This window comes from Sceloporus undulatus, chromosome 6, assembly GCF_019175285.1.
Source record: "Sceloporus undulatus isolate JIND9_A2432 ecotype Alabama chromosome 6, SceUnd_v1.1, whole genome shotgun sequence".
In the NCBI taxonomy this organism is placed as follows: domain Eukaryota; kingdom Metazoa; phylum Chordata; class Lepidosauria; order Squamata; family Phrynosomatidae; genus Sceloporus; species Sceloporus undulatus.
This window is the reverse complement of record NC_056527.1, coordinates 118,983,616-118,998,218: the sequence shown is the minus strand read 5'-3', so window position 1 is coordinate 118,998,218 and position 14,603 is coordinate 118,983,616. Positions and strand designations below refer to the sequence as shown.

Here is a 14,603-nt window from a genome sequence, read left to right as displayed (position 1 = left end):
TATTGGCTGCATAAATAAAGCAGTTTCACATTGCTTTAACTGCCATGGGTCCATCCAATCGAACCTAGTATTTGTAGTTTGCTGTAGCGCCAGAAGCCACTGACAAAACTACAGATCCCAAGATTCCATAGCACTGAGCCATGGCAGTTAAAGTGGTGTCAAACTGGATTATTTCTGCAGTGCAGATCAGACCATTGAGAAGATGGTGAAGGAGGGCTGGAGGAATGCAGGCCTCTGGTTGCAGCAGCGTGTCTGCCGTCATGAAGGCAATGAAGCTTGAGGGGAATGAAGCACTTTCCGCTCTCCGGTCCGAGGGTCTCGGTGTGGGGCTGCCTGCGACACGCGAGGGGGACCCCTTACGATGATTGCATGGAAAAGCAAAACGGAGAAAACAGAAAGCGGATTAGCCTGCGTCGCCAGATCCCCACCACCAGCATCATGTTCAAAAAGCGTTGCAGTGGAAACCCCTTTAATTCTAGCTGTGTTTTGGAAGAAACTTTCACATGGCTCCTAGGAGGTTCCAAATGTTTTTGTTTGCTTATAAAACCTTATCTGACCTGCTGGGAAGGGCTTCGTTGTACATAAAATGGCGAGTTGGAAGGGTCCCCATGGGCCATCAGGTCTGACCCCCTCCTCAGTGCAGGGTCTCCAGCTGAAGCATCCCTCTTCCAACTCTATGGTTCTATGATTCTGGATGTATGCGCACACACGGTGGTCCCAGTTTGCCGCGTTCCATGTACGGCTTGCGTTGCCCTCAAAGCCCAGCCTGAGCCACCTCGTTTTCCAAGGCCTAGTCTTCAGACAGGTAGAATCATAGAATCCTAGAGCTGGAAGAGATCCCAAAAAGGGCCACACAGTCCAAGCCCTTTCTGCCATGCAGGAACTCTCAATCAAAGCCCCCCCCCCCCCAATTGACAGATGACCCTCCAGCCACTGTTTAAAGACCTCCAAAGAAGGCAACTCCACCATCCTCCATTGAGGGACTGTGTTCCACTGTCGAACAGCCCTTACTGTCAGGAAGTTCTTCCTAATGTTGAGCTAGAATCTCTTTTCCTGCAGCTTGGATCCATTGTTCCTGGTCCTGTTCTCTGGGGCAGCAGAAAACAATCTTACTCCCTCCTCAATATGGCATCCCTTCAAGTATTTAAACAGGGCTACAGTATTATCATATCACCTCTTAACCTTCTCTTCTCCAGGCTAAACATCCCCAGCTCCCTAAGTCGTTCCTCATAGGGATTCATGGCTTCCAGACCTTTCACCATTTTAGTCTCCCTCCTTTGGACACATGGCTCCAGTTTCTCAATGTCCTTTTTGAATGGTTTTGCCCAGAACTGGACACAATATTATTCCAGGTGGGGCCTGACCAAAGCAGAATATAGTGGCATTATTACTTCCCTTGATCTAGACACTATACTTCTATTGATGCAGCCTAGAATCGCATTGGCCTTGTTAGCTGCTGCGTCACACTGTTGAGTCATGTTCAATTTGTGATCTCCCAGCCATCCATATTTCCATTTTGGTCAGTTCTGAATGGTGTCTCTGGCTACATCCGCACCACAAAAATATTGACTTTAGCTGCTTTGGCTCAGTGCTATGGAATTCTGGGAACTCTGGTTGTGGCACAAGAGCAAGGCTCTGAATTCCATAGCAGTCTCCAACATTCCATAGCATTGAGCCAGGGCAACTAAAGTGGTGTCAAACCAGGTTAATTCTGCAGTGCGGACGAGGCATCTGTGTGCAATTAGTGTCATGCGTTGGGCTGCTCTCTGTCCAGTTTGAACCGCTGGAACTCTCCTCAGTTATTGCCAGGAGATGAAGATGGAGGGCCTCTGACTGGGAGAGAATAAGCAAAGCACACTGGAAGCCTAACAGAAGAAGAGCGCATTTGAGGCAGAAAACAATCCTTTTGGGGGGAGGGAGATTGTGTGTATGGCATTTTAGAGGCTGTTCGCCGCTTTGATGGCGGTAACAAAAAGAGGGATATAAGTTAAAGTTCTATTATGTATTTCTTTGGAAATTACTTTTATTAAATCATTATATAGTGCTATATAATAAAAACAATTTAAAAATAATTTTAATTAACATATTATAGACTGTTATATAATGTTTGTGATATAACGCAATATAATAAAATAAAATGTTATTATAGAAGACTATAAACCTATATTAAATTATAAGTCTTTTCGTGAGGAGATTTTTCATGGCTCTTTAAACTTTACTGAGGACCTTTTTAACTTGTTGTCTCTGGAAATGTCTGATGGAAAGGCGGGGTCTAAATGGAGGTAAATCAATGCTTCAGTAATAAACACGCTCCTTTCTGAGGTTAAAAAAGGGGAGCTGAAACTTTCCCTCAGCGCGAGGGAGGGACTACATTTCCCAGGCTGCCTCGCGCACACTGAGCGGCGGTGCCGAACAACCCAGTGCGCATGCGCGGTGGAGTAAAGGCGGTGCTCGCCATGTAGCAGAGGAGCGCATGCGCCCGGCGCCGCTTTCCCGGCAACCCCCGGGAGGTCCTGACGCGTTTGCCGGCGCCTCCACGTTTTTCCGCCGCTGCTGCTGCTCCTTCTTCGGGCTTCTTCTTCTCCGGCAAGCGCGCGAGGAGGAGACTGAGCGGAGCCACGCCGTAGGCCTCGCCGGCTCTCCCTTGCTCCCCGCTTCCGTTTCCCTGGCCCCGCCCCCTTCCGCGGCCCCTCCCCTCCGGCGCCGGGAGATGTGATGAGGAGCCTCGAGCGGGTGAGTCACGTGGGGGGGGAGGGAGCGAGGGGCGGGGCCCACGAGGCGCCGCCCCTCGCGTGACGTGTGAACGCGTTGCCCGGTGGGAAGAAGGGACAAAGCCTCGCGAACAGTTAATGCAGTGGCCCCCAAAGTGTGCCCTTTAAGGCTTTTGGACTCCATCTCCCAGAATCCCCGGCCATTGGCCGACAGGGCTGAGGCTTCTGGGAGTTGAAGTCCGAAAGCTCTTGAAGGGCACCGTTTGTGGACCACTGCCCCAGAATGTATCTCCTATGAGCAAATAATTCCCAATCTTTCCCCATAGGCCAGTGATTCCCTATGGGCAAGTATGGCTTCCCTGGGGGCAAGTACTGTCATTTGTCAGTGGTCCCCAAACTGTGCTCTTTAAGGGATGTTGCACTTCAACTCCCAGAATCCCAGGCTATTGGCCAACGTGGCTGAGGCTTCTGGGAGCTGAAGTCCAAAAGCCCTCACCCATATTTGTAGTCCAGGCCCAAACTGCCTTAATCTTTCAGTGCAGATGGAGCCAGACTCCATGAAGTGAATGGGAGATGAACCCTCCTGGAAATGCTGTGGGTTGGGTGGGCGTCCTCTGGTTGGCATTAGCCCTTGGGTTTAGGCCTAAATGCCCTATGGCTGTACCTTAAACAAAAGAAGCCTCTGGAAGCAGAACGCGGATGTAAAGGGAGAGAGAATGCCCAGCCCAGAGGCTTTGGATGCGTGTTTTCTGCTTCCGGCGGTAGCGCAGGATAAGATGATCTGGGACCTGTACTGGGACAAAGAAACAAAGATGATGATGATGATGATGATGATGCTGAATAAAGGCTTGGTAGACTTCTTCAGGGACCACAAGGTGAAGCTCGTGGTAGTCCAAACAAAGCCACATGTTCTAAGCCTGTGCTTGAGAAGACTGCCCTGTGCCCCTTTGAAGACCTGCCTGAGCCTTGTGCCCAGAGGCATCGCTGCTAGGCTGCTTTTGGAAAGTGTGTGTATGTCTTCATGGGTCTCTATTTGTTCCTGACCTAGTCAGGACTGCCTTTGTTGGCAGGTCATAAGAATGCAGCACAGAAGTGATAGGAAAGGGATTCTGCCGCTGGCTGGCGCTGGGTCTGGGCTGAGCTAGGAAGGCGGCACACTGCAGGAGAAATGTCAGGCTGAGGGACTAGGTCAGGTCACCGACTAACAGTCTTGTGTCCCGGTGAGCATTTGTTTTCTCAGGAGGCACAAGGCTTCCGTCTGCTGGGATTTCTTTCCAAGAGAGTGCATTCGCATACTTGTGCAGCCCTTTCTCCTTGAGGTGCTACTGTTCTATGGGGATTCTTCCCATGATCCAGGTCATGTCCAGACACCCAGCTTTCTGCCTGACATGGCCTTCGCCGCTTGGTTCTACTCAAGAATGTAAAAAGCCACCAGAAGGACCGAAGCGGAGACTTCTAGGCTTTGGAGAGGTTCTTCAGACTTCTAGGAGAGGAAAAAAGTAGATTTGAAGGGATGAAGGGGGACCAGAGCCCAGGAAAACATGGCTGGGGGGCACACAGCTTTAGAACCACATTTTGCTCATCCCTGCCTTACCAAACCCACATCAGAACACCAAGATAACAGTTTTCTGGGGGTCTTTCAGGCTGTCTGGCCGTGTTCTGGAAGAATATCTTCCTGATGTTGGCTGGCATTGAAGATGACTAAATTCTTCCAGAACGCGGCCTCCCAGCCCCCCAAAACCCACAGGAAACTATGGATGCCGGCTGTGAAAGCCTTTGGCCAAGATAACAGTGTGTATAGCCAATCAAAAATCCACCAAACAGTGAGACCTTTATTGGCCAACCAAAATGAACAATATACACTATATACTCAATTATAAGTCGAGGGCAAGTTTGAGGGCTGAAATTATGGTTTTTGCTATGACCCATGGATAGGTTAAGGGTAAAACTTAGGGGCATCTAGCAAAGGATCTAAAGGATGAAGCAAAGCAAAGCAATGTCGAAGAACTTGTAAAGCTCCAGCAGACTCTCCGAAGGCCGGAGGGGCGAGAGAGCAGGGACTGGTGCTTCCAGGAGAGATGATACTCTTGTCTTTCAGAAGGGAATAGTTCTTTCTTTTAAAGAAGAGTTAAGGTACACACAGTCTTAATTATTGCCCATTTTAAAACAAATCTTTAAACACTACAAACGGAAAATACCAACAAATCAAATAAATTAACATACAAATTAATAGATACAGAGCAAAGGCACCACACCTATTAAAATAAGAATTACAAAATCCTCAATGATAGATAATACTGTATTTCAATGTTCTCCTATCCATCCGTAACATATTCTTTTATCTATTTTTGCTCTTATTCTCTTGTTTTTAACAAACATTATTGTCTAACTAAATAAATGACTGTTTACATCATTATAGTACTAGTTACATGTTTCTTATTATTTACATATTCATGTATTGTTGTTACTAAAAATTGTTCAACCTCTATCAGTTTATATACATATTTGCATGCTTATGCAATCATATTCATAATATTATTCCTGTTCATATTGCAGTTCTTTAATCCTATCCATATTATATATGTTCTTGTTTAATGTCGGTCATTTGATCTAAATTTCTAGGCTTATACTTGAATATACAGTACATGTTTGTATATAGTTAGCCAGTAAAAACTTATAAAGGTTATGCTTTGGGATAAAAACACCCAGAATCCCCTGGCTAGCATGACACTGGGCATGTTAGCCAGGGGATTCTGGGAGTCATGCCCTCCTCCCGAGTTAAGTTTTGCAAGATCTGACTTCTCCTTTCCTTGGCAAAGTCATTCCATTGTGGGATGGTAGGCTGGGAATCGTAATTGGAAATGTGTACTTTTCCAGAGAAGGCACTTTACAGGTAATTTGACCAAGATTTGCCCTGGCAAGGGAGAGTCAAGAGCAGGAGCAGGAGTCACGCAGCCCTCCAGACATTCCCCCTCATCAGCCCCATAGCCAGCAAGGCCTGCAGTGAAGAATGCTGGGAGTTTCAGGCCAACAGCAACTGGAGGTTGGATCCGCACCTTGATCAAGAGGACCGTGTGAGCTCTTTGGCGACTCTTCTTCTGAGAAATGTAGGGCCCTTGGGTGGGTGGGTGGCAGGGGGGATGAAGGGTGGAAGTGTTGCATTTCGGAAGGACATAGCCAAATTGGAGTAGATTCAGAGAAGGGCAACAAGGATGATATGAGGCCTGCAGATCAACACCTAGGAGGAAAGGTAGAAGGAGCTGGGCATGGAGGACTGGCATGATGTCCCTCTTTAAATGCCTCAAGAGCTGCTACAGAGAGCAAGGAGAAGCCATGCTCTCCGCTGCCCTGGAGGGAGGACAAGGAATGATGGTTTGAAGTTACAGGAGGATAGATTTCAGTTGAACATTAGAAGGCGCTTCTGGATGATGAGAGCGTTTCTGCAATGGAGCCAATTGCCTAGAGAGGTGGTGGGGTCTCCTCCTCTGGACGTCTTCAGGATGAGTCTGGACAGCTCCCTGCTGCTGGGGATGCTTCAACTCAGAAGCTGCACTGGATGGCCCATGAGTCCCCTTCCAACTCTATGGTCCTATGAGTCTGTGATTTCAATGCTGCAGAAGCAGAGTTGGCATGCAAGGCCCTTGCTCACCAAACTCTCGACAGTCATGTATTTCACAGTTGCACAGTCACAAACACACATTTAACATGTGTGCATGTAAAGTCACATGCCGTCGTCTTGGTGTAGGGTCCTGGTTGCTGCGTTCGGCATGGTGTCTTTGTGCTCTTTCTCTTCTCTTCTGTCCAGCTTCCCTGGCATGTGGAGTCCCAGTTTCCCATGTCTGCTGGTTGAAGGGTGCAAGAAAATCCCTTCGACCTGCATCCTGACACCATTTTGGGTGTACGTATGCTTTGCACACTCAAGCAGTGAGCGAGCTGAGAAGCCATTTTGTCTGGTTCTTAGTGAATGGCTTCAAAGGGTGGATGACACCCTCCAGCCAGAAAGCATCCTGAGATAGGTGCTCCTTCCTTCCCTCCCTCCATCTTAGACTCGCTCCCTCTTTTCAGGTCTAGGCAGAAGAGCAGATAATGAGATATGGGTTTAATGACTGGGCTGGGTCCCCACCAACGGATTCAGCTGCTCCAAGGAGAGGTGGGTAGGAGCCGCTCACTTAGCCAAAAACATCTGTCTGAGCCTTTCATATTGGATCCTGCTGCTGAGGGGGCCATGGGGGCCCCAGGGATGTGCTCTGCCCCACTTCAAGAGGGTGAGAAATTTGGGGTCAGGCTCTCTCCTCCCCCACTTCCCTCTCCAACCATAAATAGGTATGTTTATATCATGCCAGAATGTTCAATGTGAAAGGGAGATGAGATCGCTCAACTTTCTTGCGTGTGTGCGTGCGTGGCTTCCTGACATTGTGTTTCTCCCCATAGCGATCTTAATGTTCCCTGTTTAGACATGCCATGTTACAGCAGCAGATCCTGCCTTTGGACCCCACAGCTTCCTGGAGCAGCAAATGGGGCTGTGTTTTGGGACTTGCTCTTAGGGGGGTTACTAGAAGAGAGACTACTCAGTGTAGCAACTGCTTAGGAGACTTCCTTCTTGGGATTACAGTTCCCGTAATCCCTCCAGATAGCTATGTAAGATATGTGTGTGGGGGGCTGGGGGGGATTCTGGAAGCTGTCATCTAGAAAGTAAATCTCTCCCCTGACCCAGGTTCTGCAATAAGAGAATCTGGAGCCAAACCCCCGGAGCGTGACCTCCTGCCTTGACGTGCCGGGCCCCACCTCGCTCTGCTCCTTGCACAGGACTCTGCCATCCATCTTAGTTTCGCCCACAGAGGGAACAACCCCAGCAAACCCAGGTGTCCTGGCATCAGAAAGGAAGGTGGTTTAGCTCCATGCCAGAAAAGGCAGAAGAGCATCCGGCTCCCAGCCCAACCTAACCTCCGAATCTCTGCCCTGGAGGAAAAACCGTTACTCTGCAGATGAATGATTAAAAAGAAAAAGACAAGCTCACAAAATTGGGTTCCTTCAACCTCTCCCAGGGTGAACCGGCTTCACCTGGCTTTTGGGATGCAGCCGTTCCTCTCCAGGGATGGGTGGGGGAACCCATCCGCACTGTTTGTTCCCAACCGGGATCAGGGCCTCTCTTCCGCTACCTGATTTGGGACGCATGGAGCTGGTGGATTTCTTTCCCAAGAACTGTTGGTATTCCCAAGGTGGGGCTCTCCCTTCTCCCCAAAGGCCTGGAGGGGAAACCAGGGGTCTTGCACTGTCCTCCCCTCAGATCAGAGACTTCTCAGGCTTTGCCACATCACCACCAGGATCACCATCCACACGTGGCTGCATTCCCAGGGCAAAACCGAGGACAACTGTTTGAGCTGAGCTAGCCCTCCATTCCTCTTCTTCTTTGGGAAGGTACAGAGCTACAGGGAATTGAGGGATGGGGACCAAACTGAGAGCTTCTATCAGAGGCACTGCCTCTCCAAATACGAACTCTTTCCTCTCTGGTGAAACCTGACTTCAGTCCCCCCATTTCTAGCGCTGCAGAGAGCGAGACACTGAAAGTGGTTCATACTCAGAACCTTTGTACTTGCTTTGTCTGCATTCCCTAGGTCACTCTTTGCCTTTTGCTCTTTCCTTGGGATGCCTAAACCCTATTTCTGAAATGCTTGGCTGGAGTTTTAAGTTAACTGCAATGTTAGAAATTTGGGGACAGGAAGAAAATTTCAAGGTGTGTGCGCAGAAATCTTACATTCGTTTTGAAAACCTACTTTTCCTCCCTGCTCTAACCAGACACTGTTGGAGCCCCAGCGCAAGTAGTCTCTTGACACCAGAGAGAAAGCCTTTCTAAACTTCCTTCCTGCAGGCAGTTAAATAGGCGCAACCACAGGAGTGGCACGTAAGCGAGCGCAAGGGTGGGTTTGGCCGCTGGCACGCTCTGCGTGGCACTCTTCCTCCCCGACTCATCTCCCCCGTTACTCTTGGGCACATAACTTCTTTCCCACAAGACCAGGAAGCTTGAAACTTGGATCTTGCCTTTTATTTGCCAAACAAACCGACTGTGGCTTTAAAACTTGCCTATCTGGAAATGTTACTGTTAAGCCTCCACCTGTTTTCCTCTCCCAGCAACCGCAAAATGAACTGTGTGCGAAATCCCTTTTTCTCACTCACCTGTTCAGGAAGGAGGCAGGGCAGGTGGCAGGTGGAGGCGCAGGGAGGGAAGGGAGGGTGGCCAGGGCCACCCGGGCAGCTCTGGGGTCAGGGCCATTTTCTGCCCAGGTGGCGAGGTTGTTCACCAAAGAAGGTTTGAGGCTGTTCGCCTTAGACCCTCGAACCCTGCCTTAGTCAGAGCATGGGAAAGTTACTTTTCCTGCATGACAACTCCCAGAAACCCCCAGCCAGTATTCTGAAAGTTGTCAAAGGAAAGTAAATTGCCTAAGCTCATTACCCCACAAAGTGTAGGGCTGCCTGCTTGGTTACTTTGTGGGGAAGGAGAGAGATTCAAGGAGGGATTTGAATAATTGACGATGATATGGAGCCTCCAGTTCAGGAGCAGTGTGCCTCTGGGTATCAGGTGCCAGGCACAAAGAACAATAGAGACGCCTTCATTGCAGCCCAGAGTACCTCTCAGTAGATGCTGAAGGGAAGAAGCAGAGGATTGGATTAGATGGAGACCCCCCCCCCCCCCCCCCCCCCCGTTCTGTCTAATCCAGATTGAGAGCCCTTGCTGAGATTAGAGATGCCTCTTAGAGTGGGCACAGGGGCATCTGCCAGTCTTAAGGGCCCTGGAGCAAGAGAGCCACCTCTGCATCCTCTAGGACAACTGCCTCCAGCGGTTTCATCTCTCCAGGAGCCTGTGGACTGCAGGGATAAATGGCTTTATTTATTTAGTTGTGTTTGGGGCATTTATATCCTGACCAAGGCCTTGGGGCAGAGTACAAGAATCCTTTTTTAAAAATGTAGACACACAGAAAATAGGTCACTGCTTGTCTTCTCTTTCCCTCTGAGCACGTTTGTGTATGGATGTATTAGAGAGAGATATCATCCTTGGGTTCAAGGACCGAGAATATCTACACTTTTCTCCCTTCTCTACACACTCACACAGAAAAAAAACCTCTGTTCAAAAAACCCAGAATATATTGTTTCTCGCACAGGAAACCTATTTTCTGTAGAGAATGTGTATTTTCTGCATAGAAAAACTATGCGTGTTTCTGGGCAAAATGGCCAGAAACATTTTCCAGATGGTTGTGTCTCATTGTTTTACTTGGTGGGATTTCCTGAGCATTGGGAGACCCTTATTTCACTGAAGTTATGCAAGGCAATGAATATTTTCCCCATTCCATGTGCATGTGTTTGTATACATATACAGTGCGCCCTTGGTATCCGCTGGGGTTTGGCCCCAGGACCCCTGTTGATACCAAAATCTGTGGATGTTCAAGCCCCATTATATACAGTGGGGTAATAAAATGGTGTACTTTATATAAAATGGCAGGATCAAGATTTGCCTATTGGCATTTATGATTTTTAAAAATATTTTAAAGCTGTGAATATGGATACTGAATCTGTAGGACCATCCGTATGTTCGTAGTTTTCAAAGAGAAAGGGAGGGGGTTATAAAAGGGAAAGTAGCAACATTCTGCTCTGGTCAGGCCCCACCTAGAATATTGTGTCCAGTTCTGGGCGCCACAATTCAAAAAGGACATTGAGAAACTGGAGCCATGTGTCCAAAGGAGGGCGACAAAAATGGTGAAGGGTCTGGAAACCATGCCCTATGAGGAAGGACTGAGGGAGCTGGGGATGTTTAGCCTGGAGAAAAGAAGGTTAAGAGGTGATATGATCGCCCTGTTTAAATATTTGAAAGGATGTCATGTTGAAGAGGGAGCAAGCTTGTTTTCTGCTGCTCCAGAGAACAGGACCCGGAACAATGGATGCAAGCTGCAGGAAAAGAGATTCCACCTGAACATTAGGAGGAACTTCCTGACAGTAAGGGCTGTTCGACAGTGGAATGCACTTCCTTGGAAGGTGATAGAGTCTCCTTCCTTGGAGGTCTTTAAACAGAGGCTGGATGGCCATCTGTCAGGGATGCTTTGATTTGGATTTCCTGCATGGCAGAAGAAGGGGGTTGGACTGGATGGCCCTAGTGGGCTCTTCCAACTCTATGATTCTATGATTCTACCTTTAAGACTTACTGTTTTTACTTTAGCATGAGCTTTCATGGATATGAACCCACTTCTTCAGATGCAGTGCAAAGCAGTATTAAGCCCTTGGGTATAAAGCATATTTATACAGTTGTGGGAAAGGGATAGCATAGAATCCAGATGTATCTATACCGATCTGTTTATAGCACACTCTCTCCAAACATTGCCTTTGTTGCCTGGGCACACTCTTTTGACCACGTTCTGACATTGTTCAGCCACACATGTCTCAGTTTTCATCCATAAATTGTTGCAGGTGTGTAGTTTTCCTTCTGCACAGTGTTGTGCCCTTCAGAATATCTTTATATTTTATTCATTGATATGTGAATACTCCTCACTCCTTTTGCACCAAGAGACCGAACTACTCAAGGCAGCTTTTCCCTTTCATTCTTCATTTCTCTTCCTCCAGTTCCTGAGCAGGCTGCCAACCTTTCCGTCCTGGATGTGGCCGGTGGATCCAGGACCCTACAGCTGACACAGTGACAAAAGCTGCCGTAAGTTTGCCAGATGTGTCCCAGTGGCTGGGAACCTGGTTGCCCTCCCCTTGCCCTGCTCTGACCTACTGGCCAGGCTGCTTGCCGGCCTTTTTTAGCCGGTCCCTGCAGGGTTACAGCCACAGGCTTGTGGTCAGGAGGAGGCAGAAAAACCACATGCCTTGGAAGGGGCAACAGGGAGCTGCATTCACAGCCGAGAATAAGCGGCTCCAGAGGTGGCTCAGATGGATGCTGACGTGCGGAGAGAGACGGATAGCTTGGCTGACAGGGTTGCTTGTCTCCAGGGCCAACAGGGAGGAGTGGTGTGCTTTGGAAGTCACATGAAGAGGGAAGGAAGCCTGAGGGGTGGACAAGGGAATGGGGCAAAGAGAGGTTTATGTGACATTAATGTGGGTTAATGTGGGGGAAGAAGGGTGAGAGGTTGTTACACTCACACATGCACACTTATGATCCCTTGCTGGCCTGAAATGTCTGGCAGTTGTGGCCATTTCTGACAGACCCCCCCTCTTTTTGTTCTCCTTTGGTCCCTCAGGAGCGTGGAGGTGGGGTAGGTGTGTCACCCACAGGAAGGAGACATGGAGAGAACGGGTGAGGCGTATGTGAACCGCGACAAGGAAGACGAGATGGTCAGTGGGGCACGAGTTCCCCAGACCTTGGTGTTGGGGATTGGCGGGGGGTTCTACCCACTGTACCAGGGACTGGCACCATTTTTGTGCCCATTGGCTTCAATGGTCCCCTTCCCGAAAATTTGCAATGGACCAGCAGCCAGAAGTTTACAGACTGGCACTGGCCTGGAGACCACCACTTTGAGTAGCAACTGCCCTGACCCATGGTGCCTGCCAATCCAGATTGGTTAATCCAAAACAGCCGTTACAGTTTGCTCCCATTCCACCACACCCGGTGTTAGGTGAAGGGCCATAGTAGAGCCGCTTGCTTTGAGTCATAGAATCATAGCAGGAGGCCTTGGATTTTATGTCTGGTAACAACATCTCCAGGAAGGGCTAGAACCCTGAGTGAGTGCATGCTGGCCAGGCTATGTCAAGCAGGAATGGAGGAGCTGCAGCTTCCAAGGCTTTTTTCCTGCTCCCCAGCGCTCCTGGACACTCCCTTTTTTTGTGGGGGGATGCCCAGAAATGACCCCAAACCCTTAAAAGCCTCACCCTACTTGGAGGAGCTCCAAAAGGATAGGGGCTTGAGGATCAGGGATGGTTATCATTCCTCCTGTCCTCCTCCTCCAGGTCTGTCCGCTTCCATCAGAGAGGGGTAAGATAGAGGAGCTCCCAGCTCTTCTCTGTTTGATATTTTTCTTCTTCCTTCAGGCCTGACTCTTTCTTCTCTTCTTCCGCACTCAGGAAATCTCTGGCTACAACCTCTGCTACTGGAAACTGGCGCTGGTCTCGCTGGGCACAGTGTGCAGTGGAGGCTTCCTTCTCCTCTTCCTTTATTGGCTGCCAGAGCTGAGCGTCAAGTGGACCTGCCATGCTGTGCCATTGCAGGAGGCCCGGGTGCTGCTGCTAAGGACCACAGTAAGGAGCCAGGGACAACATCTCCACTGCTGAGTCCTTGTAGAAGTCAAGAAGGAGCCAGGACTCAGAACAGGAGAGCCCTGGCTTCACATCCCCAGAGGCTCAGGCCCCATCCCAGGCAGCATCCCCAGACAGGGCTGGGACCTCCCTTGTCTGCTTGACCATGGAAGAGCAGCTGCTGCTGCTGCCGCCAATCACTGTCAGTATGACTGAGCTGGAGGGACCCATGGCATCCTGATGCCATCTGAGGCTGCATTGTGCACTCCTTTCTAATCTTCACAAAATTAGTTTCGGACTGCAACTCCCAGAACCCCCCAATCAGTAGCCATGTTGGATAGGGAATTCTGGGACTTGTAGGCCAGAAAGAACATTTCCAAGCACTGGCGCCTTGGTTTGTACCCCACAATTCTCTTTCTCTTTGCTACACACACAACTTCCCTGACCTTCTTTCTGTCCCTTCCCCAGTTTTGAGTGCTCTTTTTGTACCCAAACCGGTCCTCTCTGACCCACTGCCACATTCACACAGTCAGCATTAGAGGTGCCATTCACAGTTCTTTGGGAAGAGAGGGCTTGATTTTTTGTTCTTATTTAATGGAGGAGAGAAAAGGTGTGCCTCTGCTTCCCTTGCTGTGCTCCTGTTTATTCCTAAACTCACTCCTTTCTCTAAATGGGATTTGGAGGGTTAGGTAGCCATTCTAGTAAACAGCACCCTGAATAGGTGTGAGGGTGGCTTTTAGGTTTTGATTTGGGCAAGATCTATGACCTTTAGGGCCATTGGTTTGCTTGCCCGTCTTCACCAAACTGTGGTGTTGTTTTTTTATAGAGGATAGACTAAAAGAATACCTGACAACCAATGTAATCTTCCACCTGACATTTGGTTTTCGAAAGTGATTTTAAATTCAGCTTTTAAAATTGTTTCTAAAGAGTATTTCCTCATATATACGTGTAATAGGAGCCACAGTGTGCAGAATTGTTTTTTTAATGTTGTCATTATAATTATTAGTATCAGTGCCGACAGGGTTTCTTTAAAGATTGTTCCCTCGAGGAGAAGTGGCAGCCAGGGCTGGGCTGAGGGCAGCCATTCACTCCCGCCTCTCTCTTTTCCCAGCAGACAGGGTCCCAGCCTCCTGTATTTTGGGTTTAGCTCCTCCTATTTGCTCCTATAGGCAAGGACTATAAACAAAAGACTGGCCCCTATATAGGGAGGAGCTAGCCCTCCTGGGCCCCAGTCTTGTTCCTGCCTATGCTCCTAGCAGGATGTGTCTCTTCGAGCCAGCAAGGTTTTTCCTTTCTCCAAAGCGGTTTGAGAGTTCTTTTGGCCTTCCCTTCTTCTCCTCTCTCCTGCCTTTCCCTCCTTCTTTGGTGGTGGCTATGGCAGAGGACCCCAAGAGCACTGGCTAAGGGTCATCCTTAGCTCAGGCTTCCCTAGCTCAGGGTCTGCCAGCTCAACAGAGGGAGCTGGCTTCAGAGAGAGACCCATTGGGATGGGTTTGCTGTTGCTCTGCAGCTTCTTCACTACTGCCACTCCAGTCCTTTTCTTCTCTTCGTTTCTCTTGCTGCCTTGGAAGCATGAAGAAAGACTTAATATGGCAAGGGCTCCCAGGATTGGAGAAAGGTCTTGGCTTTGCCAATGACTCTCCCTCTCCTCCAAAGCTGCCCCCTTTCATGGTGGGA

At 49.0% G+C, this 14,603-nt stretch overlaps 1 protein-coding gene across 1 annotated transcript in view; it reads left to right on the top strand.

Annotated features, from left to right (window-relative positions):
* The first annotated feature begins 2,461 nt into the window (after positions 1 to 2,461).
* Positions 2,462 to 14,603, top strand: part of LOC121934974 (polyamine-transporting ATPase 13A3-like) — a 38,552-nt gene continuing 26,410 nt past the window's right edge. Inside the window, 4 exon segments of the mRNA XM_042475948.1 lie at positions 2,462 to 2,733; positions 11,319 to 11,403; positions 11,936 to 12,029; positions 12,756 to 12,929. Of these exon segments, the coding sequence (XP_042331882.1) occupies positions 11,979 to 12,029; positions 12,756 to 12,929 (225 nt within the window). The 5' untranslated portion in view covers positions 2,462 to 2,733; positions 11,319 to 11,403; positions 11,936 to 11,978.